General features: G+C 43.3%; 1 protein-coding gene across 1 annotated transcript; it reads left to right on the top strand.

Moving 5' to 3' along the window:
• The first annotated feature begins 2422 nt into the window (after window positions 1-2422).
• On the top strand, window positions 2423-27525 carry xkr4 (XK related 4). Its single transcript, XM_029525569.1, has 4 exons — window positions 2423-3536; window positions 22892-23091; window positions 23227-23581; window positions 24649-27525. Exons 1-4 carry the CDS (start codon window positions 2839-2841, stop codon window positions 25247-25249), a joined length of 1854 nt encoding a protein of 617 aa, XP_029381429.1. The 5' UTR covers window positions 2423-2838; the 3' UTR covers window positions 25250-27525.
• Window positions 27526-27781: the final 256 nt, after the last annotated feature.

Genomic DNA, 27781 nt, shown 5'->3' with positions numbered 1-27781 from the left:
CTTGATGACTATGACAAAGGCTGTGAGCTGCTACAGGCTTTTCTTCATTCCCTCATTACCTCATGCACAGACAAAGTATAGCTGTGAATAGTAATTGAGAGCCCAGGGTTCTGTTCCATTATTCCCTTCTGTAGTGTTAGATCATCTCATGTAACAAAAAAGGATTATGGGTAGGATGGTTTTGTTTTGCTATTACACCATTCAACACGCACATGCACACACAGAAAACGAATGTTGTCAGTGAGGGATTCTGCAGGTTGATGCTCAACACTCAAACAGTAGGCCAGAGGGCCACGCACCGCACACTCGGTGTTACTGGCCTCACCCACAGGTTTCTGAGGAATATTTTTGAAGCTCAGCGTGAGCTCCTCATCACTGTCTTGGCAGAGAATCACTCCAGAAATTGCCTGCTAATTCAAATATGAGCAAAGAGAAGAGGTGTGAATGGAGCCAAGGATGAATGCCTATTTAGTCTTGTGTATTGAATCTAAGTGCAGCAATGATACGCTCCTGTTAGCAGTGTCAACGACACTGTATGTCAGGGTGTCTTGCTTCAACACTAACCCAATGCAAATGAATTTGCTTCCTAATTGGCATCCCAAAAAGCAAAGCCAACAATGACGTGTTTAAGAAAACAATGTTTCTGTGATTTCAAAAGGAACTAACACCACAAACACAGTGTTCATGTTCATTGACACGAATTAGCTGAGTTAAGCTCAGCTACTGTAGGCGCTAGACACTGAGCAGCTGGCAAGCTGACCATCATTATTGATGGAGCAGCTGTCCTCAATAATGCATAACTTTATAGTGCTACCTGGAGTTAGATTGACAAGAGTATTTGTAAAACCAGAGTTTACATAAGTCAACGGCTCCTAATGCTAAGTTGGTTGTGTAGTAATAAGAAAACTTTTTTTTTTAAAGAAAAAGCTCTAGACCTTAATAATATGTATACAAGTAAGGTGCAGTTCATGCAGTTATTCTTATTCTGTTTTATAATTTTCAATATATTTATTTGTGACACCAGCCTCCTCCATTAGCATGAGTAACAGTTGTGACCTATGCACAGTGTGGTCAGAACCGTGTGTCAGTTGAGCCTGAGATGGCTCCACAGGAAGAGCTGTGATGCCACCAGGAGGGAACACCTCTCCTGATAACTGGATGTTTGTGATGTGATGTATAATAAAATGGTTATTTTTTAATTTGAACAAATGTCACAATTATGAACATAGACACAGTTCTTTTATATTAATGTAGCCTATAGTAAAATTGTTAACAGAAACCCTCAGTCTTTCCTATGTAAGCTGGGAAATCTCGCAGAGGGAAAACATCCTCTGTACTTACCTGGAACACAGTCATGTCTCTTATTTTGTATTTGATCCATATGCAATGCGTGTAGGTCTCTTCTGAATGTGGATGCTTTCACTTGGTTCCTGCTGCCTGTTGGATTTAGCTCTGTTGGTGTGTGTGGCCCCTTTAAGAACGATTTCTCTTTCTTCTCCTGCTCAGCTCCGCCTATGACTCTACCCCTTGCACAACAGATCTTGGACTGCCCTCAAGTATCACCAATTTTAGTTAATTCTAAGAAACTGAGCCAGAAAAGCCTGCTATGAGTTCTGACCTGCAGCAGGTCAAAGTGCACTCCTCAGCCATTCTCTTTTCTTTTCACTTCCTGTTTTACTCAATGGATTGATTCATCTTCAATGTCTGTCTATGATGTTGTTTGTTGAGACAAATATGGGAAAGACAACAGTGTAAGCTTCTACCTGTGAAGCTTCTTTGGTTGCTTGGGATTTATATTTAGGATCATTGTGCTCATCAGAGGTGCACACATTCTCCCATCAAGCCTGTTTTTTATAGATTACAGCCTTTGGGTGGAAAATCATGTACACCAGTTTCAGGCCCCATTTTGTGCATACGCCAAGTTTATAAATGAGACCCCTGGTCACTGGGCATTTGTCTCTGCTGTCAAATCCTGCTTTCTGATCTTAATGTGCAGAACCGTGGCTTAGTGAAGATAGGCTCTTAAGAGCATTACTTTTATCAGGCATTAAATACAATCAATAGTCAATCAGTAGTCCATGTTTTCCATTAAACTAACTTTGTAGTGAGAGTTTCTTGTATCATTGTCATCACTGTGTTTCCATATAAATGACCTCATTAGTAACAATAGTATCCAGACTGAACCTATCATCGGCCTGGGTGTCTGTTTGTTTACCCCAGAGCTTCTTCCAGCTGTGCGTGTTTGGTTCCGAGTCAGAACTTAAGCTGCTGCAGGATCTGCCCATGGTGCTGAGACCGGAGTCAGGGGAGTTGATACCTCAGAAATATTTCTCGGTCTCAGGTGTGTTGTAACGATGAGGCGGGCAGAGAGAGACGGGGGGGGGGGGATGATGTCATAGTTTTTAGTCTGTGCCATGGAAGAAGCAGATGGCTGCAGCCTCCATCTGCCGTCTCCTGTGCTCTGGTTTCCATCTGCATCTCCATCCACAACATCAGGACTGATCGAGGGTGAAAACTGACTGACTACAGAGGCTGAATCCGCGGGGGTAGGCCATTTAAAAAACCGCTCCTGACATGTAACTGAACCATCAACCGAGGGACAAGTCCAGGAAAGACGAGATATGGATCGAAGCATCGGAGCACGCGCGGGGCCACGTCCACTCCTCCTTTCCGTCTTTATTCTCTATAATGAACAAGCAGCGTAGAAGAGCTAGTCCTGCCCAGAGAGGAGGAGGAGAGACACGCAGAGAGGTGTCGACGGAGCAAATAAGGGGTAAAGGGGAGTAGGAGGGGAGGAAGGGGACAAAAATAACAGAGTAATATTAGCTGTTTCTAATAATGGCGGCTAAGTCGGACGGGGTCCTGAAGATGAAGAAGAGTGACGTGGCCTTCACCCCCCTGCAGAACTCGGAGCACTCCGGCTCAGTGCAGGGGCTCCACCCGGGCTGCAAGCCCGAATCTGCCTGCGCCGGAGACGGGGACTTTGCCAACGGGGAGTCAAGGTGCTGCGGCGGAGGAGGAGGCACCAACTCGACCTGCCTTCGCCTGGGTACGGAGCAGCAGAAATACACGGTGTGGGACTGCCTGTGGATCGTAGCCGCAGCAGCCGTGTATCTGGCCGATGTGGGCACCGACGTGTGGCTGTCGGTCGACTACTACCTCCGCCGCGATTACTGGTGGTTCGGCCTGACGCTCTTCTTCGTGGTGCTCGGCTCCTTTTCGGTCCAGCTCTTCAGCTTCAGATGGTTCATCCACGACTTCAGCACCGAGGATAGCGCGGAATCTGCCGCCGATTGCGCCCACATGGACGGGAACAAGCTGCTGAGTGGCTCGGCCTCGCAAGGCGACGTTACTGCTCACCATCACCCGGCCACGCCGCAGAGGCAGGCGTCGACTGCCAGCAAAAACACCACCACCAACAGCATGTCCAGCACCGCGGTGGGCAGCAGGAGCAGGAAGCGCTCGGCCTACTACTCCTTCTGCGTCTGGTTCGGACAGTCCGTCATCCACATTCTGCAGCTGGGCCAGATATGGAGGTAGGATGGAGGCCTTGGGATGGGTAAAGGTGCTGGAGTGTGAGAGTGAGTGTGCGTGGACTAAATGAATGAATGTGCTGAGGATTGCACTGACAGCACCAAGGTGGCCTCTGAGTGATGCCACCTCATACAGCACGGCTACCAGCTGCCATCTTTAGCATGCTCCCTGTGCCTGGCCCACACATCAGGCCACTTCTCTGCAGCCTCACACTAACACAGGCTGAGCAGGAGTGATTCTTGGATTAAAAGCGCAGGTGGGCTGCTGCAGTGAAGTGATGCTGTTGATATTTTCTCTGTGGGTGCCACTGGAGAGAACTTCCACGCTTGGCCTAACAGCTTCTGAGTGCAGTCATGAATTTCAATGAACCTTAACTCAAGAGAGGCCACACATGGAGGCAGCACACAGTCATGTATTAAACATCATTTAGCAGAGTCTCAAGTGAATCCTGCAGCCAAATATGACTGACCCTGGTACTTATGGTGGCTCCCCCTGAACAACAATGGTTCAGCGTCTTCACTTCAGTAAATAGGGAGATTGGACATAAAGAGAGGCCACTATATGAATGTCAGAATATCTGAGTGGATGATACTAGCCAGCACCACATTTCTGGTAGAGTGGCTGTGACTGTTGGGTGGTTTCCTGTATGACATGTTTCATAAGGTGATCGTATGCTTTGTGCAGCCTGTGACATTTTTAAGTGAATCATTATCACAGCTGTTGAATTGAGTAAAACGCGCTCACAATAAAAATTGTGAAAAAGGGTCATAACTGTTTACACATCACAACTCAGAGCCAGAGCTGCCAGAAGAAAATTACTTAAACACTGTTGTCCTGAGTGACTAACCAGCAGCCCTCTAGTAAACTATCTGAATATTTCTCAGTATGTTCATTTTCTAAATGTCTTTGTTTTTATGTAAATGTTCTTTTTTTTTAACCAGCAAGCGCAGTGGCAGAGTAATCAGATACCTTTGAACAATGATGGTGACTCATATTATAAAATGTTCACTTCTTTTGTAGGTTTTCCATCACATCACTGCTCCACTGAGCATATGCAGGAGCAGGAGACCTGCAATTCAAAATATAAAAGAGGATTTAGTCTGAGTAACACCCAGCATGGAAAATATTTCCACACCTGATTTTCTCCAACACTGAAAGCTCCAAACCGCAGTAGATCACTGAATCACTCGGAGTACAGGAGCTCAAGATCCCAAGCTGCAGCCAGAGCATCCATGTCTGTATCTCCTGTCCTGAGTTGCGTTTTGCACTGTCTTGTGCACTGACTGCATGGAATACATAGAACCATTAACAGGTTCAATTCATTCTTACTAGGAAGAATGCTGCAGCCCTGTGACTCTCAACAGGAGTCAGCATATACAGTTTTAACAAGGAGGAAGTTTAACCCGCTGTCATCAATCAAAGATGATGGTGAACCCCAAACTTGTAATTAAAAAACAAACAAACAACTGATTATGTTGCTGACTTTCTCAGCATTCACATATTTTCCCTGAGGCGACATCTGTTGGTGTTTGGTATCAATGTGTTAACCTTAGAGCAAGTGGATGTAGTGCAGAGCTGAGATAATCATTGAGGAAATTCCAAGAGACTGCTGATTTTTCACCATTTTGTCACATTAACAAACAAAACCACTGAATGGACAGATTAAAGTCACTGTAGGTTGCAGCCCAAATGCAGAAATAAGGATTCATATTCACTGGAGGAAAGACTGTTTATTTCCTGGTTTTACTAAAGATAAAGCCCATTTTATGTGGACTTAGCAGAATCACATTCTCTGGTGTATATTTGTGGTATTGATGGTTGATTGTCCCTCCTTGCTGATGTCCTGTAATTAGATGCTGGTAAGACTGAAGTTGAAATGGAGCCTTTTAAAGTCACTATAGTTTGGTGAATGAGACAAAATGATTTGTTTATTTAAGGAGTTATGTTTCCTTCAAGTGTACTGGAGTGGTCTTCATTCTCATCGTATGAAAGTCCTGGGTCCAGTCCCTATCTGTGGATTGAAGTGTTCACCATGTGTGGTTGGATAGATTCATGTGTACATTAGGTTCATTGGTGAATGTAAATTGCCTGTAGTCGTGACATTTGGTGTTGTCTTTATATTTCAAGCTTGAATGACTGGAGAACTGTCCTGAGTCTAGCCCACCTTCGCTCTATGTCAGCTAGAATTGTTGTTTGTTAGCGAGTAACTGGTGATGGATAACACAAAGTTGGTGTCTGTGCTAATGGGTTACAACCCCCTGCCTCCTTTTACTTTAATGATGCCATTAGTTTACTGCATTTCAAGGTGGAAACGGTGTATCACAGCATTGACTTATTTATTACTCCTAATATGTCTGTGTTATATAAAATCATGATGGGAAACACTTTATTTTCATCAAGTGCTAGGGTCTTTAATAATTGAAAAGAACAACATAACTAAATTCATGTTTGGTCAACATCACTAAAATGTTAGGCAAAACGAAGCTGAAATGTTTGACTGATTAAACTAATCATTTTGCCTGAATTAGTCGGATTCTGTTATTTTATTTTATTCTTTAATTCTTTATATGTCTAATAATAGATTGGATTCACCAAATTAATCAATACTTCAAAGCTCATTACATATAGGGTAGGTCCAGACAAGACTCTTTATAGAATTTATAGAAGAGACCCAACAGATCCCTCCAAATCAGATTTATTTGTATAGCGCCAAATCATAGCAAAGTTACATCAAGGCACTTCACACATACACCAAATGTTTATGGGGTTGTTAAAGAGACCCAACAGAACCCTCCAAGAGCAAGCACTTGGCGACAGTGGCAAGGAAAAACTTCCTTTAAGAGGCAGAAACCTCCAGCAGAACCAGGCTCAGGGGGGGCAGCCATCTGCCTCAACCGGTTGGTTTGAGATAGCCTGAGAGAGGAAGAGAAAGAAAGGGGAGAGAGTGAGGGAGAGAAGGAAAGAGGGAAGGGTGGGGAGAGAATGAAAGGAGGAGGAACATAATAGATGGAACATAAAAAAATGAAATGAAATAAAAAATAAATGAAAAATATCTTCAACACCTCACTGGAGACCTGCCATCTACCAGCCTGCTTTAAAGTCAAATGGACTTCATGACTATAGAGCCACTGCCTTGACCTTTGCTGTGATTGAGGGTCGTGAGCACCTTGTGCTTTCACACCTCACATCCATTGCAGACCTACTCCTGGACCCCCTGCAGTTCACCGACAGAGCCAGAAGATCTGTATGCGGCACCATCAACATGGCCCTTAACTTCATCCGATGGGACCTGCACTTGGGATCCTGTTTGTGGACTTAAGCTGCGCCTTCAACACAGCCATCCTGTCTCTGCTGCAAGACAAGCTTTCCCAGCTGAAAGTACCCGTCTCCACCTGTGGGTGGACCACAAACTTCCTGTTGGACAGGTTGCACATGAGGCTGTCTGATTCCCTGAGCATCAACTCAGATTCCCCACAAGGCTGTGTTCTTTCTCCCTTGCTCTTCTACCTGTACACCAACAGCTGCACTTCCAGTCACCAGTCCATCAAGATGAGATGAGTACGCCTAGAGCCAGGAGATGTGGTGATTGAGTGCATCCAGAACAACTTGGAGCTCAATGCTCTGAAGACAGTGTGGAGGGTTGTGGACCTCAGGAAGAACTATTGCCCACTCTCCCCCATAACTCTGTATGACTCCCCAGTGTGATAGTGGAGTCCTTTAGCTTCCTTTGGATTTTCCTTTGGACTTTCCAAAAAAGTCCAGCCCAGCCTGCCACGACTACTGCCCAGCAGAACTCACCTCTGTGGTGATGAAGTGCTTTGAGAGGCTGATCAAAGACTCCATCTGCACTTCGCTGCCCTCCTCTCTCGACCCCCTTCAGTTCACCTATCACCCAAATAGGAGTACTGATGGTGCCATTAACCATGTCCTCCACTCCATCCTCACCCACCTGGACAGCAGAAAGGGGAACTATGTGCGCCTGCTGTTTATTGACTACAGCTTTGCTTTTAATACCATAGTTCCTCACAATCACTAAGCTCAGGGACCTGGGGCTGAACTCCTCACTCTGCTCCTGGGTCCAGAGCTTTCTGACAGACAGACCACAGGTGGTGAGGATAGTTAAACATACCTACAGCCCATGCAACCTCAACATCAGTGCCTCCCAAGGCTGCGTCCTGGGCACCCTGCTCTACTCCCCTACACCAGTGACTGCAAGGCAAATCACTACTCCATTATCGTCAAGTGCGGACGACACAGTGGTGGTAGGCCAGATCTCCAACAGTAGAGAGACAGGCTATCTGGAGGAGGTGGATGCACTGTCGTCATGGTGCCAGAAAAACAACCTGGACCTGAACGTCTCCAAAACCAAGGAGATGATCGTGGACTTCAGGAGGGAGAAGCAGAGGAATCATCACACCCCGCTCAGGATCTATGGAACCCCAGTAGAGAGAGTGCAGAACTACAGGTACCTTGGGGTCCACATCTCTGAGGACCTGACATGTACCACCCAAGGCAGTGCCTGTACCACCTCAGACAGATGAGGAAATTTAAGATCTCCACAGCACTGCAGAGGATGTTCTACACCGCAGCAGTCAAGTCTGTGCTCACCGCCTGTTATAGCAGCTGTACAGCCACACACAGGAAAGCTCTGTGTGTGATGTGTAAGTGATGAGTCATTCACTGTGCTGAACGCACCACCAGGACAGCACTGCCCACCCTGCAAGAGATCTACACCAAGTGCTGCACCACCCCAACTACAAACTTTTTCAGTGGCTGCTGTCTGGCACAAGACTCCTCATGGCCAAAACCAAGAGGCTGAGGAAGAGTTTCTTCCCCCAGGCCATCAGGACACTGAACTTTCAACCCCCCACACATAGACCATTCTAACTCCTTTATGAAAACTTTAAGTGTATTTTATATTTAATATTTTATTGTATTTTATGTATACTTTATTTTATTTATTTTTTTCCTACTGTAAGTCTTCTTTTGTTTTATATTATTCTTTTTACTAAGCTATGTACAGTTTGCACCGGGATGTTTGTTCGCAAGTACATTTCACTGAGGATGTACCTGTACATCTACATATGGCAAATAAAGACTCTTGCACTCTTGAACTTGAACTCCGGGGAAGATAATGACAATGATGGCACACTTCTACACAGCCATCTTCAAGATAATTATCAATTAACCTAAGCATGCATGCCTTTGGATGGTGGAAGGAAACCCACCTAAGCACGGGGAGAACATGCAAACTCCGCAGTGAAAGGCCCCAGGCCAGGGACTCAAACCCACAATCTTCTTGACCACTAAGTTGCCATGCTGCCATACCGGGATGAGACAACATAGTATTTTTGTCTTTTTCACGATAGTCATTGTATCGCATTAAACTATTTCTTACCATGTCTTGTTGGTTGGGAGACTGGCAACACTTTCCATAGTTCATAGGTCATCAGGAGGCTGTGTTTAGAAACTGTCAATGGTGAGTAATGAAACATGGCTTTCCTCAGAAAGAAAAAGAAAAAACATCTGTGGATTCCTGTAACAAAGTGGGCTGTATAAACTGTCCTCCAGAAAGAATTTGAGGTAAGTTAACAAATGTTGACAGCAGCATCCCTCTTTCTTTTCACCATGTTTTCAGTAACATGTCAAAGCACTCTGTCATCCTATTGGTTAGTGTCAAGGACCACATCATGGCAGATATTAGATTATTCAGAAAGGCATTACTTCTCATCAGGCTCCCATAGAGCATCCCAGTTGCAAAATTCAGGATTTCCAATTACAGTATGTGGCACTTCATGTGTGTTTATCACTCCTGATGTCCATAATCAAGCCTGATGCTGGAAATTTATGGGCAATGGCAAAATCATGTGAAAATCTATCTGAATTTGTGTATGCTGATGCCAGCATGGCAAATCTACAGTATGTATACTGTATGTTATTATATATATATATATTATATATTATATATATATATATATAATAAGATACAGTATACATACTGTAGTTATATATTTATATATAATCAGTTTTAATATGCATTGCAATTATACATAAATTTTGGCACCAAAGAACAAGAAGAATTCAGTTTGTTTCTAATGTATTTTGCAATGAAAGACTTTCTGATTTGTATTCTGACTGTTGTTGCTAAAGGTACATGAGTAAATAATAGCAGTGAGTTAAAATAACAAAGGGAGTGATAATCAGTAGTGTTGGTGATGACAGTAAAAATAGTGATAAATAATAGTATTGCAGGTGAAAGTTTTGAGCAGCTTAGCGTCATTTTGTGTGCAGTGATTTTCATCTTGGACTCCATCCTAACAAGTGGACTTCTTGTCTAATTGGGTCCTCAGGTCATCTTGCTCTGTGTCAGAAGCTCAGGACAGGCTTGAGTGAAAAGTGGAGTGTATTTTAAGGATGGTCACAGCTCCCTCTGTATTTCATAGAGCTCTTCCTGTTCCTCCTGACCTCTGCTTCAGCATTTTCAGCTCAAGGATTTTTTTCTTTGCCACTGTCGCCAAGTGCTGTTGGGTCTCTTTATAAAGAGTTTGGTCTAGACCTGCTCTATGTGTAAAGTGCCTTGATGTAACTTTGTTATGATTTGGTGCTATCCGAATAAATCTGATTTGATTTGATTTGATGTTCAGCTGCCTGTCATTGCCGTTGTTCTTCCTGTCCCTTGTTCAGGCATTTCTTCAGACGAGTTACATCACACACAGCCCAGGACACTTGTTAGGAAGCTGTGTTGTTCACAGGTCTAATTTTAAATCTTTTCATGGCATCAAACTGAAAAACGCAGTTGTTGTATTAGACTCAAGCCTGAATTTTCCCTGCGCTCAATTAACTTGTTAGTTTTTAACTATATCTGATCAAACTGTACTTCAACACATTACACTTAAATCTGGTTCAGATCAAGTCCAACCCTTCATGGAAACAGTATTCCCTGGTAGCAGTGTCCTCTTTCAGTAGGATAATGCTCCCTGCGAAATGGTTAGTTTATGGACTATTGTATTTTGAACAAGCTGCTTACAGTTTTGTTTGGGTGTGAATGTACCCCAAAGTCACACTATATACTAGATCACCCCCAGGTTTCTGAAGAGTGACTTCATGTGTCCAATCACCCAACCTATGTTGTCTAGGTCAACAGGAGTGTGTTCAGAGAGCAGCTGAGACACAGCTGTAGCTTACTATTTTTAAGCAGTGGATCAGTAACGGGTAAAGTAAGTAAAGTAAAAACTAGAACATTTTCTCACAAAAATTTTGAGCTTGCCCCTGGGGGGCTGTTGCCAGGGGAGGGCAGGGTGAGTCTGTCCCACAATAATGTATCAACAAAGTAAAGAACATTGGCTTTAACTCTGTGTGTATACTTGTGACAGAGAGAGAATATCTGCATGTATATGTATTTTTCTTTTTATTTTATTGTTTTGTTTTTGTGTATGTCTGTATATGTTGAAGTATGTGTCTCTGTCTGTCTGTATGTGTGTGTGCAGTTCATATCAGAGGAGTCTGTACCTGAGGCACACACACACACCTGCAGCTGCTACCTTTAGCTCCAGGGTTGCAGGGACAAAGCCCAGAGACAGAGAGCCCAAAACGAGTTGATTTTTGGCCCAGTGAAGGCCTCAAACTGGGGCGATTTAAGACCAAACTGATCAGACGGTGATCTCTAGATGTTTGTAGAGGCTTCTAACGGGCTTGGAAAAGGCGGAAAATTTGAGAACTGCGCACAAATACTCAAACGTAATAGACATTCATTTTTTTGTCTACTTTTTCACCGTTCATGTCTTGGGGCCCTGCCCTTGAGCACTAATAAGAACCGCGACTAGTAACAATAGTGACTTGGGGCTCTGCAGAGTCCATTAAAAAAGTAATCAAGTAATGAAATCAAGTGTGATCAAGTGGAATGAAACAGGAAAAAAGTATTGAGCATACTAACTGAAGCTTATTTAATACTTAACTGGAGAAGCATTTGTTTGTAAGGACAGCTTGAAGATGCTTCCTATGAAGAAATCAAATCAGATTTTTTTGTATAGTGCCAAATCATAACAAAGTTACATCAAGGCACTTTACATATAGAGCAGGTCTACACCAAACAACACCAAATAAAATTATTTAAAGAGACCCAACAGATCCCCCGATGAGCAAACACTTGGTGATAGTGACAGTGGCAAGGAAAAACTTCCTTTAAGAGGCAGAAACCTCGGGCAGAACCAGGCTCAGGGGGGGCGGCCATCTGCCTCGACTGATTGGGTTGAGAGAGAGAAAGAGAGAGAGAGAGGCATTGGGGGGGGTGTAGGCAGGAACATGTTGCTGCATGAAGTTCATGGAGTTGAGCTGTAGTACAGAAGGAGTACAGCAGGAACATGGGATGGCAATGAGTCACCACCTGCAGGATGAGGACAGGGAGAGAGAGAAGAGGAACTGGGAGAGACAGAGACTTTGGCAGAACATGGTTAGGAAATGCAGTATAAATGCTTAGGGTGAAACTGCGTTTTTTTTTTTTTTAAGAAGGATGGTTCTTATCAACGCATGCAAGGGGGGAGGAAAGGAGAGCGGGCGAGAGGGAGGGAGAGAGAAAGAGGGAGAGGGGGAGAGAGGGTGACAGGGAGAGACAGAGAGCGAGAGAGAGAGAGAGAGACAGGGAGATGCTCAGTCCTTCCCCCAGTAGCCTCGGCCTACAGCAGCATAGCTAAAGAGTAGAGGACTTTAACTTTTTAACTATAAGCTCTGTCATACAGGAAAGTTTTAAGCCTGGTCTTGAAAATTGCTAAAGAGTCCGCCCCCCGGACCGATACTGGAAGTTGGTTCCATAGAAGAGGAGCCTGATAACTGAAAGATCTGGCTCCAGATTTACTCTTGGAGACTCTAGGAACCACAAGTAAACCTCCATCTAGAGAGCGGAGTGGCCTACTGAGCTCTCTGAGATATGATGGTCAAGAAAAAGAAGTGGGAAAAAGAATTACTTGATCCCCTGCTGCTAATTGTTAACTTGCCAATTTACAAAGCAATGAACCGTCTATAATTTGTGTTAAGATTATTTTAGACGGAGAAACACAGAATATCAAAATAAAATGTGAAAAAAAAAAAAAAAAAACGCAACATAAAGGTTATAAATCAATTTGCATTTGATCAAGTGGAATACGTATTTCATCCCTTACCAACCAGGAAGAATTCTGGCTTTCACAGACAGGTTATATGCCCAGGAGGCACACAAATTAGTCATGTCACTATATGAAGATACTCCTCAACTCAGTTTGTTATATGTATATAAGACAGCGGCCCACAGAATCAATCTCTTTCATTCTACTTTTTCCATCACCAAAGGCAAAACAAAGGAGCTTACAATATAAGGGACAAGATTGTAAGAGGTGCTAAGGTTGCAGGATGACTTTATCATATTGAGGGGCCAATTGATGGGGCTGTGGACTGTTACATCTTGGATGAAAACTGCCTTCCCTCAGCTGAAACTCTGAAAATCGATTGTGGATGGGTTTCCTAGTATCACAATGACCCAAAACATATGGCCAAGGCATCAAAGAGTCGCTCAAGAAGAAGCAAGAGGTCATGGAGTGGCCAAGCCTGTCTCCAAAACGTAATCTTTTTGAAAATCTATGGAGGGAGCTGAAGTTTTGAGTTGTTAGGCAACGTAAGGATTTGGATAGGACATGTTAAGAGGAGTGGACAAATATCCCTCCTGAGATGTACACAAACCTAGTAACCAACTACACAAAAGGACTGACCTCTTTGCTTGCCAACAGGGGTTTCAGTAAAACACTATATTTTTCATGGGAAGCAAGCCTTATTTCACTTGAATAAGTGCAAATGAATTATATCTTTACATAGTCTGTTTTCCTGAATTTCATATTGATACTCAATCTCTGTCTGTTGAAATCCTACCATAAAAATGATAGAATACTTATTTCAATGTAAGTGAGCAAACTTACAAGATCAGTAGGACTTTCGTCTTCTCCGCCAAGTGTTTTGGAGAGCCGGACCCTTCTTGTTTGTACCTTATTCTGCTGAACTTACTCAGTTCATTAAATAACTGAAATTGTTCACCTGTGTCAGTTTCCACAATTATTGGTCCACCTCAACTGTACATGTCAGAATTATCTGGCCAAAAGGTGGACCCAGCTGACTCTTTAGTGGGGCAATACGAGTCAACTCTACGCCAAGTTATAGTGACTCTATAGCAACTCACCACCATTGTTTCTCAGCTCAGTGGTCAGACAGACCAGGTCTCCTCTCTGCTCCAGCCACTCTCTCACCTCCTGCTGCTCCACCTGTGATCCCCTCTCACCTGCCTCGCGAGCCCTATATTCCCAACTGAGTGGGTACTCATGTGATTTAGGGACGTGTGCAGTTTCTTCACCAGTGTAATTTAGTTTTCAGTCAACACTCCACTACTTACACCACTGATCAGTCCCAGATAGCGTACATTATGAGTATGTGTGTAGCCACAGCCTGGTCCCTAGCAATTTCCCTTAATAACCCTGCCCTGTGTTCAGATTATCAAGCTTTCACTGCTGAAATGTGCAGAGTTTGGCTTCATCTGGGTCTCTGCCTTTACTGCAGTCATTAGGGACATTGCCTGGCTGCAAGCCCCACTCAGCCAAAAGAGTAGGCTCACCCACCAAGCTGGGGGCCAAGCTGCTCTCCCTGGACCTCAGCCCCATCGCATTCAGCTGAGAGATATGCTGCACTCGTCACTCGTTTCACTCCCTGTACACATCTTAGTGGATTGTGGAGCAGATGATAGTTTCACTGACACTGGTCTAGTTGAGCAAATCAATATCCTGTTAGTCTGTCTCAGTCTAAATAGGTTTTGTCCCTGGAAGGTCGTCTGATGTCCTCAGTAACCCACTGCACTGCTCCCATTTCCCTCACACTTTCTGGTAACCACACAGAGACTGTTGAACTATTTGTAATCCCCTCACCCACCCATTCTTTGGTATTAGGCCTACCCTGGTCAAAATATCATAATCCCGGTATTGATTGGCCCACTGCATCCATTACCTCATAGAGCAGTCACCAGAACTGTCTCAAGTCTGCCAACCCTACTGTTGTTTCAATTCCACCATCACCTCCCGAGAACATTGACCTCTCAGCTGTCCCTGGTGCCTATCATGATTTTAAGCAGGTGTTCAGTGAGGATAGAGTCCTGTGTTTGCTCCCACACAGACCCTACCATCGTGCTGTTGATCTGCTCCCTGGTGCCCCATTACTGACTATGAAGTTGCACAACCTTACCAAACCTGAGAAGGAGGCCATGGAGACCTGGAGTCCTTGGCCATGGAGTCCTTGGCAGCAGGTCTCATTCGCCCTTCCTCCACTTCCATTGGAGCAGGTTTCTTTGTTGTAGAGAAGAAGGATAAAGACTCTTCGACCCTGCATCGACTTCAGAGGTCTGACTTACATTACAGTTAAGAACAAATATCCCCTACCTTTGCTCTGCTCTGACACAGTGGTCCTCACTAAGTTGGACCTCTGGAGCGCTTACATGCTGGCTCAGATACGAGAGGGGGGCGAATGGAACTCTTCTCAGCCTGAGAGACTGTTGCAGCTCCCAACTGCCAAGCAGTGGGCCTGATGAGGTCTGGCAGTGGTGCCCAACGTGATCTTCCAATCCTGTAAATCATCTGCTGAGTTCTTCCAACGTCTTCAGGAAAAAAACCCCGGGATTGGAAAGCAAACTGATGCCCTCTTCAATCCCTTGCTGAAATATTTGTTAGGCCCCTTTTCTAGCCTGAGGTTCCCACCTTCCTTTGGGGGACCACAGTCCACTCTTCTTGAGACCTAGGGCAGAGTTTCCACCATTAGAATTGCCCTTTCTCAATCTGTCTGCCTCCTGTTTTTTATTTTGCCCTCCATTGTCTTTGGTCTCTCTTTTTCTGCCCGTGGCAGACTCCCGTCGGCTAGGATTTTTTTAAACAGTTTTCCCTGCTTGTCTATTCTGGCCCTTGAGCCCCTATCTCCCTTCTTCAGTTTTTCCCTCATCCTTTTCCCAGCCATTATCAATTTTTAGTGCTCCTCTTGTTGGGGTCTCCCATGTCTCACATCATGTATGTCATGTGTGCCCCCCGTCTCTGTATACCTCTGTAACAATTCTTTTCCCACTCTCCATCGTTTTCACCCCTGCACCCTGTGACTATATGTTTTCCTCTTTTCCCAGGCTTTTCTTACTGAACCCTATTATAAGTTCCCCTCAGTGTTTAGCATACTATTGCTCAAATTCCCTTCAACAAGACCACCAATCTTGTGCAGATGAACAGCCAATCAGGACTTGGAGTCTTCCCTATGATGCGAGGCGGCTCATCTTCCGACCTCCTGGTCCACCCACCCGCCCTGAGTGGAGTGCACTCACAACTACCCAGCCTAAGGGGTTTGCAACCTCCACTACTCTCCTGCCAGGATGAAGAAGTAGCTGCACCTTCTGTGCAAGGCCATCTTCGACGCGCCCACCGATTCTGGCAAGTAGCCCGTGCCGCCCTCACCAGCACTGCAGCTCGTAACCATTGTATCGCCAACCAACACCAGACCCCTGCCCCTGAATACAAGGTTGGTCAACAAGTCTGGTTGTCTTTCCAGGACCTCCCCCTCCAAGTGGACTCCAGAAAACCTGCTCCATGGTTCATCGGTCCTTATACCATTGAATGTGAGATTAATCCCAGCATCATGAGACTCAAACTGCCACCATCTCTCAATGTTCATCCCACTTTCCATGCATCTCTCCTCAAAGCCAGTGTCACAGCACTCTGAGACCGTCATTGTCTGGGTTTTTTATTTTGTTTTGGGTTTTCTTTTTTTTTTTTGGCTTTTTTTTTTTTTTGCTTTCTTTCCCCCTCCCTCTTGTGTTGTGTTCAACTTTCCACCTTCCCTGGTCTACAGTGAAGGCACAGCTGGTTCTCTTTGTCAGTAATCAACCACTCCATAAAACCCTAGTTATCACTCCACCACTTCGCCAGATAATTCCGATTTGCTCGGTAGTGCTTCTCCATATTTCATATGGTTTTCCCTCAGAATAGTTTTGTTGCAGTCGCTTTCCTACTAACTTGACTCTTGGTCCTGTTCTGTTCCAGTGTGTGCCTTGCTGTGCTTTTTTGTTTGTCTTGTCGCCACTGTATGAGCTGCTGCTCTTCAACAGCCTTGCCATGTCAGCCGACTCCTGTCTTCTCCGCCGAGTGTTTTGGAGAGCTGGACCCTTTTTGTTTGCACCTTATTCTGCTGAACTTGTTCGATTCATTAAACAACTGAAACTGTTCACCTGTGTCAGTCTCTGCTATTGTTGGTCCACTTCGACTGTAGGTGTCAGAGTTGACAAACAAGTGGGTGATCTCATTCAGGTTTGCCCCTTTAGAAAATAGTATTATGGTGTGAGGCAGATGGTATCTCTAGATTTATTGATCTCACTCTCTGTATTTGTTCAACAGTGTTTTGGTGAAGAAATAAACAACACACCTCTAATTTTATTTGACTTCTGTGCTTGAAAAAAGGAAATCTAAAGCCCAGAAGGACGATTTGCGCATGAAATCATACTGATATCTGAAAAACAAGGGGAGAAAGAGGAGCTGGTGATACTGTTTTTACTCCACACATGACGAATGGATCAAAATCATCTCTGTCGTATAACATTTCAAAGGATGTCAATATCAGGCAATTTATCAGTTTCAATCCGTAATCGAATGTGCCAATTGATACATTTCAATACTTTACTGCCATATTTATTTCTTACTTAGTTGACACAGCAAGAGCTTTTAATTGAACCAGTCAGTTACCAGAGGATTCTTTAGCTATGACTTTGGATCATCAATATTGTTAATATTATTAATATGCAAGGTGATTTTATTTGTTTAACCTATTATGATACACAAAGGTCATGTATTGTGCGTAACAGAAGGATAAGAAGAATAAAATAGAGGTAGAATAAAAGGCCTGTATAAAAACACAGATTTTAAAACAGATAATATTGGAAGAAAAAAAGTAAAGATTAAGTTTTTAGGTTATTCTTAAAGCCATTAAAGGTTTAGGCCGATTTGATCCGTTGGGAGCTGGTACTAGGAAGGGGAGGTCTGGTGGCTTGCACCATTTTAAGATTTGGCCACCACTGACTGCTTATCCAGCAATCCATTCATCATTTCTACAGCTCATCTCTGCAGGGTCATGGGGCCTTTTGCCAATCTCAGCTGCAGTTTTTAACTATCTTGAAAATCTGTTTAATCACCCCTGGTAACTCGCCGAGAGGATCTACTACTACTGTTACCAAAGTGGCCAACAGTCCAGTCCAGGTCAGTGCTGTGTCATCTCCCCTCCCCTGAATTTTCTTTCTATCTCTCATGTCATGTGTCTGCAAACAAGATGAGGTTCAGTAGAAGCTGGCGATTCACTAGGACAATGACTCTTAACATCAAAGTAAATTGTACAGAATGTGGTGTGGCCTAGCCAGAGGTTCAAGGAAGGTTGCAGGCAGGTAAACTCTGTAAACTTCTCAGTTTCAAGTTGAGCATTTAATTCACAGTGCTTTCTATTTCACCTGATGCTCAAGCAAAAACAGAAAACCCTTAAGTAATAGGTCAAAACTATTACTACTACTGTGTTTTGGGCTGCACAGCCTCACCCCTTTTCCCTCTAGAGCCCCATACTCAACTTCAACTGCTATATAGGGCCCTCAATTCACACCTTTCCTGATTCAACCTGAACTCCAATAAGGCACAAGAATCATTATACACAGAAATCACCTATCTCTCTTTTATCAGCCTCACTATGGCAGGCGGGACTCACAAAGCATTTGTACACAAGAAGTGTAAGAGAGGTAGTTTATTCAGTCCAAGGTCGGCAACAAGTAATCAGTCAGCACAGGCAACGGTACAGGTCCAAGAAGCAAGGGAAAGAGCCAAAATTCCAAAGCAGGTTGATACAGAAAGACTCACTAGGAAACACTGGGGAAAGACCTCTTACTGGGAACAGACAAGACGACCTGGCACAGGAGGGCAGGGGAACACAGCTTAAATACACTGGCTGAGGGAGGCAACGAGACGAGTAAGGTTTAAAAGTGAAGTTAGGTTATGTATTCCAGTTGGTTCACAGGATGTATATTTACAAGGTTTACACAATTGATTGTTTGTGTGTCTGTGCTTTATTATTTACATATTTACAGGTTCAAATGGTTACACCTGTGGCCTGTGAAGGTTAAAACAGTATTAAATCTGCTTCTGTGGTTGTTACCTCATCACAGTTCACTGCTTCAGTCTAGCCTGTGATTGGTTGGTTTAGTCACATGTGCCTTAGAGGCGAAGTGGTGTGGTTGTTGGTAAGAGTCTGATGCTGGGAGCTTCAGTAAAAAATGCTGCCTAAACATCTTCTGTCTCCAGCCTATTTTCTCTTATGAAGAGTGTCCATCCCCACCTATCGAGCCTTCGCGTTACACAATCACAAATCACACAGAAAGGAACTAGACAGTACATGAGGAATGGACTTTCAAAATAAAACATCTTTACTCTTTTACAAACTCATTTACATTTATGAATGGCTCTTAAAGGATATACACACCAACACATTACTTTTGAACTTCTAAAACAAACAAAATAAATCACACACATTTGGTTTTCCCCTGTTATGTCAGCCATGACATAACCATTACCATAAAGTTGGCCGCCCCCTCAAGTCCTCAATGGTGGATTAGAACAAAGGAAGACACAATGGTCAGTATGTACAAGGGAACAGACAATTCAACAATGACTGTAATCTTCTCATGTGCTTTGCCATAAATTCAAACATATTGTCAACATGAACAAACCTGCGATTCTAAGTGACGCAAAGCTACCCTACTGATGTAAATGAATACATGCAAAAATAATATGATGCTAAATGTAAGAAAGGCATACAAGGGAAAAGTGGTGAGTGAAGAAGAGTTCTCACCCACTTTGCCACACAAAAAGAAAAGAAAAAAGCCTGAGGGAGAGGGCCAGTCTTAATCCAAACCTTACCACAACTGAAACAAATAAGCTGAATGTAAACCGGCCATCCTGGCCATCATGTGCTGCCATGGTGATGTTATCATTGGGGGAGGAGTCAGTGTTTATTAAAGACTCTGGGTAATGTTCTGAAAGAGCTGAGGCATTTTCAATTCTTGTGCACAGAACAACCCCCGTCCTCTACTCTTGCCTCTTCTTATCCTCCTCTCCCTCCTCCTCTCCTCTTCTCTCAGGTTGTTTTTAGACAACTCCACCATGAATATCTGCCGTTACACAACATGCCACATTCAAGAGCACCAGCCTTTACAGCCTTGACCTGCACTACTGTGTCAGTGCAGACACATGCATACACGCACACAACACTGACTGGAACATTTATGCATATTCAAATAGGCGTTTCTCCCTCAAGATTGGCCTGGGGTGTGGGTGAATGTGCAGCACTATGTGTTTGAGTACAAGAGTGGAGCCCTATGCACAGTTAAGTTGTGGCTTGTTTTGGAAGTTATATAACTGCTTTTACAGTTGGAAGTTAACCACACATATTGGTCAACTTTTAATGATGAAGTGTGTTGGGTCTCAACTTACACAGGACACCATTTTGTTGGATTTAGGTAGTTCACTGATGATTGGCAATACAATTAAACTAAACTATTAATATTGGAAATACTTATGTTAAATGATAACTTTAATTAATATCAAAGTTAAGTTTCTTAGCTGTGCTTGTTTTATGCTAGATCGTTCCAGTGAATATTACCCAGCACAAGCAACTGTCCTTTCTTGTTCTTTGTCCAGAGTCCGGAGCTGCGGATCTGAGTGGTTGAATTCCTCATTAGTTCCTCATAAGTTTCCGGTGTTACAGTTAAGTTAGTAGCTGATGCTAACTTGATGCTTGATGCTTGCAGGAAACAGCAGGCAGACATTGCATCTGCTGGTGTTCAGCTTGTCCACTCTTAGACATCTTAGGCAGGACCTCACATCGCTACCATGGGAAGAAGGAAGAGTTACAAAGGAGATCAGGGCCGACCTCTGAGCCAGGAGAGCTACAACAGAAGCCTCCGAGGATAGAGGAACCAGGAGAGATCAGCCCAAGAGGGCACAAGAGAAGAAGAGCCTCAGACAAAGCGAGAGCTAGAGGAGGTTTTAGTAGACCTGGGTCGCATGTCATAAAGTGAACAATAGCAGCTGGACTTACAGTTTGTGGCTGTCTTCTCACATAGGTGTGAAAATGTGAGCATTGTAGGGGAGCTGAGTTCAAAGGATCCTCCTTCATCAGTGGAACAAAGGAGCATGTTGTCTTGTCCCTTTCTTGAATGGGCTGTGACCTTGTCAGAAGCTTCATCGTGTGTAAAATATTATGGCTGTTCATCTCCAGTAGCACAACCTATCAAAGTGTAACACACTGACTGCCTCTGTGTCAGTGCATCATAGACACAAGGACATCAGAACGAAGGCATCATTTCTGCTTTTTCATTTTGTGTTGATATGAACAGTCTCATCTCACTTCAGGACAGTTTGGTGACCATATGATTTTCAAAAAGGTTTAACCAAATTATGTTAATTGACTGTCGCCTACTTTCTCATTTGGAGAAAAAATGGCAAAGAATCACTCACTGATGACCGAAATATCTTCCCTACTCTATATGCTGGAGAAGAAAATGTATGACCTGGTCATCTCTGGAGAACCAGTGAACCTGAGTCATTCGATGTTGTCTTTGCGTCTGGTGTTATCAATGTCCATTTCCCGTCTCTGGCTTCCTGACGACCTTACTTTCATGACCACTTGCTGCCACAGCCCCATGGTTGACTCCATCATCTGGTTCTTCCTTTTGGCATCACCCTGTAATTTATTCACTTTACAGATACATGGAGAGAAAACATGGAGTGGCTGAATAGTTTTTGTCACTTTCATCAGCAGCAGCAGCAGTCTCTTATACAGTACTCACTCAGTGGTCACTAAACCATTGAGCAGAAAAATGTTTCTCCAATTTTCACAATACAAATCTGTAACAACTAAGCTCTCCACCAGTGCACCTATTGCAGTTGTGTTGCACCATACACTGCAAAGAGGATACATGTTCACATTTATTAACCAAACATTGATCAGTGTGGTTTACAGGCAAGTGTCAATCTAACCACTGCTGCGGTGTTTAGAAGACAGAGCTGCATGCTGAAATATTCAATAATTACTCAATAAATGAATAAAATAGAGATGTCACACGCAAAACTCTATTTTTAAGTGCAGATGTGCCCAGATATCGATTTATGTATCTTCGTTAACATTAGCAATGGATATGTTCATAAAAAGTAGTATCACCATGGTAATACTGATGATGAAAGGTTAATATGAAAGTGAATTACCTGACTCCTGTTTTTAGTGGATGTGAGTGAATCAGTCAGAACTGAGACACCTGAGACACACAATGAGAAATGTTTCAGGTCCATCTTTCTACGAACAGGCAGCAGCTTTAATGCCCTCTACCCAGATTTAATTTTGAAATTCTTTATTGACAACAGGACTTCATTTCACGGCCCATTAGCATGCTGCTAAATGACTGCCATGTGCTGGTGGTAGAAGAAGGACCATGGAATAAATGAGGGAAACTGAGAGAGGTATACAGTGGGACAAAAAAACATTTAGTCAGCCAAGTTCTCCGACTGAGAGGGGTCTGTAATTTTCATCATAGGTGCATATCAACTATGAAAAATTCATGTTTGGATGTGAAATGGCCAAGATATACTTTTCAATCCTTCATTATAGTTAAATATTTTATCAAAAATTTGGTATATTACATTAAAGGGCTATATTGACTTTGACAATTTTTTTCTCCCTCTTTCACCTTTTTCCTTATTTGGGGTCACTACAGTGAGTCAGCTCTGTGATGTGCAGATTGATTTGGCCACAGTATTTACACTTGATTCCCATCCTCATTTATTCCATGAATGCCATTTATCCAAGCCTACCAATGGTTTGTGTTGTGGGTCAGGTTTGAATTCAGGGCCTCTGAATGCAAAGCATGCGCTCTACCACTGAGCTACTTCTCTGGGCATTTGACACTTCCTCAGAGTTTTTATTGTAGTGTAGGCTGTATATCAATGAGACAATATATTTGTGGCGTTGGGAACCAAAAACCACCTCCGTTTAATTTTACCTGTCTTCTCTCACCCCTCTCTGTGGATCTCTATCGACAGCAGGTCAGTTGATATCTGAGTGATTCAATAAAAATATGGCTGATTTAAGGTAGACCACCTGACCAAGCTGTAATGTTTGATGGTGTGTCCAGGTGGGCAGGGCTCTGAGAAGTGGATGAGGGCAAGGACTACTTTGTTGTGAAGTCACAAAGTTCCAAAAGTCCTGACTTTTATACTGAACCAGGATGTTTGTCTTCCAGATATTTCCACACCATCTACCTGGGCATCCGGAGCCGTCAGAGTGCTGAGACGGAGCGTTGGCGTTACTACTGGAGGATGGTCTACGAGTTTGCTGATGTGAGCATGCTGCATCTCCTGGCCACCTTTCTGGAGAGTGCTCCACAGCTGGTGCTGCAGCTTTGCATCATCATACAAACACACAAGCTCCAAGCAGTGCAAGGTAACACTTCCTCATCATTAGTGGTGTTCTTCACGTTTGCTCCGGAGCCTCAGAACCTGACTGCAAACCATTTAACATATCTAACCTGTCTACTTCTCAGAGTTTCTCTATAATTTGTGTCTGTCTGTTCTGCAGGTATGACAGCAGCTGCCTCCCTCGTGTCTCTGGCCTGGGCCCTGGCATCTTACCAGAAGGCCCTGCGAGAGTCTCGTGATGACAAGAAGCCAATCAGCTACCTGGCTGTCATCATCCAGTTCTGCTGGCACTTTTTTACCATCGCTGCGAGAGTCATCACCTTTGCGCTGTTTGCCTCAGTGTTCCAGCTGTACTTTGGCATCTTCATTGTGCTACATTGGTGCATCATGACCTTCTGGATTGTCCACTGTGAGACTGACTTCTGCATCAGCAAGTGGGAGGAGATAGTGTTTGACATGGTGGTGGGCATAATCTACATCTTCTCCTGGTTTAATGTCAAAGAAGGAAGAACAAGGTGGGGACATTCATCTGAGGTCGACATCTGTTTTTTTTTTTTTTTTAAATGATAGCCTTCACTTAATCAGAGAGCAGTCTTTTCATTTTTTCGCTCTATGTTTATGTATTCATTCATTTGGCATTACTTTATAAGAACATTGCCCTTATAAATTATTTATAGATTTATAATCACATTGTTAATATAGTTTTTAACTATTTATAAATCATTGATAATGAGTATAAACATGTTATAACAAATCTTTGCACACTGTAATTCAGAATCACTAAGTTAAAACTCGATACTCATTAGAAACGGAATGAACAAAACACACTCAACATTCAGAATACAAATACAAAATGAATAGATTTTGGTTTAATTGTTAATATCTTCATATGACTCACTTGGAAATGTTGTCTAGCTTGCCACCAATGTCCAAATTCCTGATAGTTAATAGTAGTACCTGATTAAAAATGTACAGGAAATCTTATGTGAGTAAGAACTGGCACACATACTTTATTTTACACCTTTATTTCAAAAGGGAAATGCATGATTTATCAGTCTCTTTTTCAAATAATTAATAGTACAGTCTTATTGTAAAGTGGTACCTTTAATCTGTATCATCTTTATTTTACAGGTAGTTTGGAAGCTTTCTCTTTCATATTTAGAGCAATTCAAAGAAAGGCAGGAATAAATTATCAAGCTAGTAGTCCTAAATATAATATAATACGATAGTGCTCGGGCATGGGTAGGCTTGTCCCAGCCCCGAGCCTGGATAGCTGTGAAAGGAATGACATTTGGTTTAAAAACTGTCGCCAAATCAATAATGCAAGTCACAAAGCTGACTTGCTGTGGTGACCCCATATAGGAAAAAAACAGAAAGAGAAAAAAATCACAAATAATGACAGTGTTATACAAATATCTTATCACTGTTCTTATAACTGGCCTGGGTCAGAGGGATTTATGTCCAAGGTTTTATGACAATGCCTTCTGTCTTGTGTCCAACCTTTCACATAATTAAAGGTCCTGTCCTCACACCAGCGAATACTAACTGATACTTTGCTAACTTATGTCACGTCTCTCTGCAGGTGTCGGCTGTTTATCTATTATCTGGTGATCTTGGTGGAGAACGCTGCTCTCAGTGCATTGTGGTATCTCTACCGGTCACCTCACACCACCGACGCCTTTGCGGTGCCAGCACTCTGTGTCATCTTCAGCAGTTTTTTCACTGGAGTTGTTTTCATGCTCATGTACTATGCTTTTTTCCACCCCAATGGGCCTCGCTTTGGGCGTTCACTGAGCAGTCAGGGCCTCGACCTGGACCCCACAGCTCAGTTTGCAACTCTACCATCAGAAGGTGCCACCAACTCATTGCGGTCTAATAGAGGTGCCAATGCAACTTTGGAGCGTGACATGGGCAAATATACTGAGCGGGATGGCTGCATGCCTGTGTTTCAGGTACGACCCACGGTGCCGTCAACACCATCATCTCGTGCTCCGCGTCTGGAGGAGACTGTCATCAAGATTGACCTTTGCAGGAACCGCTACCCAGCCTGGGAACGTCATGTCCTAGACCGCAGTATTCGCAAGGCAATCCTGGCCGTAGACTGCTCCCTGACTCCTCCACGACTGCAGTACAAAGATGATGCTCTAGTACAGGAGCGGTTGGAATATGAGACCACTTTATAGTCCAACCTACTCACAGGGGTCAGACATCATAGAAACAACAGGAACTGTTGCAATAAGAATTTGTTACTACCAATAACATCAGTCTTCATCTCTTACTTCCTTTTTTCTGTTCCTCAGCATCAAACATTTGGCATTGGTGATCACTGGATTCAGCTGGTTTTGGCAGATGTATCTCAGCCATTTGTAGGGTTGTAGCTGTTATTGTTTCTTACAATCATCAGGGAAATGTGTGGTTTTGACATTCTCCTCTAACCCTACAAGAGGCTAATGTGCCATTGAGAGGGGACAATACTTTACTTCCATGTTCATGCAGTTGGGTTTGAATATTGAATATTTCTCTTTAACATCAAGGACTTAATAACAACAATTTCCCTAATGAGATAAGGAAAGGACAGAAAACTATCCCTTGTTCACTAATATGAAACTGTCACATCTAAACATTTTGATCTCCCACTGTTTGGAAGTTCAGATTGTGTGATCCCATAGAAACCACAACTGGGGGGTACTTACATCAATACACTGCTCCTCACTCCTGTACTCTTAGTGCCAAAAATGTTCCTTAGAAATGTCTTTGAACTTCCGAGGAGGTGGAACATCTTGGAGATGGCTGGGTGGTCAGAAAGTTCCTTCTTTGGCCTTGACACGTCCTTCCTCGTGGATAATTGTGGTCTCCACTGGTCAGTCAGACACTGAACTACATGAAGACAGTGGTTAAAGTAGCATCTATACTCAGTCATTATGTTCTATTTTGATGAAGCAGGGAGTGCAAAATGTGAAGGGGTAAAAATCTGACAGACATAAGCTTGTGGATTTTCTCTGATCAGGAAATAAGTCAAAGTCACATAATGCCAAGAAAAAAATATTCTGGCAGCTCAACTCAGTCATTTGAAGTCAGGCAACATGAACTTGACTGAGCAGTGATACTGATCTTTTACCGTGTGTAGAGGGCCGAGGAACAGAGCAAAGAGCCAAGGAAGACACAGGAAGTGGGAGCGAGTCGAGGCTTGAGAAGAAGACAGAACACAGACAAACAGCCGTCTCAGCCAAACCACTCAAACACCAGGATGTACAGTATCTGATATAACATGCAGCATTTTTTACTCTAGAGGTGATGTAGAGAGAACTGGAGTTACTGTAATTCTGTTTTTGTGGTTTAATGTGTGTGTGTGTGTGTGTGGACATTTTTGTTACCTCCTTGAGATATGAGATTTCAGATTTGAGGGTATGGTATGGTCCTGGTTAAGGTGTGCTTCAAGTATGATGTGGTCCTATTTAAGGTAGATGGCCTGTTCAGGTTGGCGGAGTTTGGGACTTAGCTGAGGCAGCAACAGCTTAGTTGTGACATCACAAAGTTCCAGAAGACCTGATGGCTGATTTTAAGGCTTGTTTTCTGAATACAGGCTGTGAGCATTTCTTTCTGGACTAAGACCTTTGATACTTTCTAAATATTAACATAGAACCTAGACTTGATCCATAATCAGATACTAACTTTAGATTGTATGGAGCTTTAAAATTATGTTGAGAATGATCATCAGTGGCTGGTTCACTGGTGTATGACTAAAGCTCCTGTCTGTCAACAACAACTGACTCACAGTGGAACAGGATCAGGAGATCAGATCTGTCATTTGATTTCTGTGATGGCCAATCAGGAGACCACACGCACCTTAACCAGGACCACAGCATACATGACCTACTCCTTAAAGAGGAGTGGAACACAGGAGAACACCAGGCCCCGCTAACGGTACCAGTATCATGGTGGCCCTTTCACATTCGGTGAATTTATGAAAACATCTGCATCAATACCACACTCCCAACCCAGACAACTTGTCTTCAGGGAATGCTGGGATGCCAGAGGTGATGACATCATCACACAGATGAGCTGTCAGTCAAATCCAACACGTTAGACTTAAATTGCAGAGGCATAGTGTGTTTTAACTGTCTACATAGTAGGAAGCTATAGGTTTTGTTAGTATTTTCTTACATCACAAGTGCAATGTTGTTTTCATTTTTCAAGAATGAGGATGTGGCAAGAAAAGCACAAAACAAGTCAGTGGGATAGTCACGGCATGAGACGGTAGACTGCAGACCTTCATCCTGCTTCAGCAAAACAGCCCCAGGCACACTGAGCTCTTCTGACCTTGTCAGTTCTCTGTGTGAAGCATAAGCTCTGCTTGCTGATGTCTTTGGTCAGTTTATCATCTTATGATTTTTGTTGCACATGCATGACGCGAAACCACGAAACAGGCTATTTAAAACCAGTCTCGGATATCCCACAATATCAAGACCACAGAAACCCAGCTGTGATTCTTTCATTAAATAGGCATTTTGGTGATTTATCATTTTTCTAACAATTGTGTTCTGTCGATATTGGCAGGTAAAAAAATTGAATACTGAAGTATCTTGTATTATTTGGATATATTTTTATCAGAAACAGATTTAACGGACCATAAAAGGGGTTTATTATCATCACTGCAACTTCTCATCACAGCAAACAAGGCAATGGCGTTGCCTTGTTTGTCCAGGTACTTGCCT

This window comes from Echeneis naucrates, chromosome 17 (genome assembly GCF_900963305.1).
Source record: "Echeneis naucrates chromosome 17, fEcheNa1.1, whole genome shotgun sequence".
Lineage (NCBI taxonomy): Eukaryota > Metazoa > Chordata > Actinopteri > Carangiformes > Echeneidae > Echeneis > Echeneis naucrates.
This window is presented reverse-complemented; position numbering and strand designations above follow the sequence as displayed.

Bases quoted from the DNA above. Each gene is read 5' to 3' on its own strand.
- xkr4 (XM_029525569.1), top strand. From the start codon at position 2,839: ATGGCGGCTAAGTCGGACGGGGTCCTGAAGATGAAGAAGAGTGACGTG. The intron at 23,092-23,226 runs GTAACACTTCCT...TCTGTTCTGCAG, and splicing joins CAAGCTCCAAGCAGTGCAAG to GTATGACAGCAGCTGCCTCC. The intron at 23,582-24,648 runs GTGGGGACATTC...GTCTCTCTGCAG, and splicing joins GTCAAAGAAGGAAGAACAAG to GTGTCGGCTGTTTATCTATT.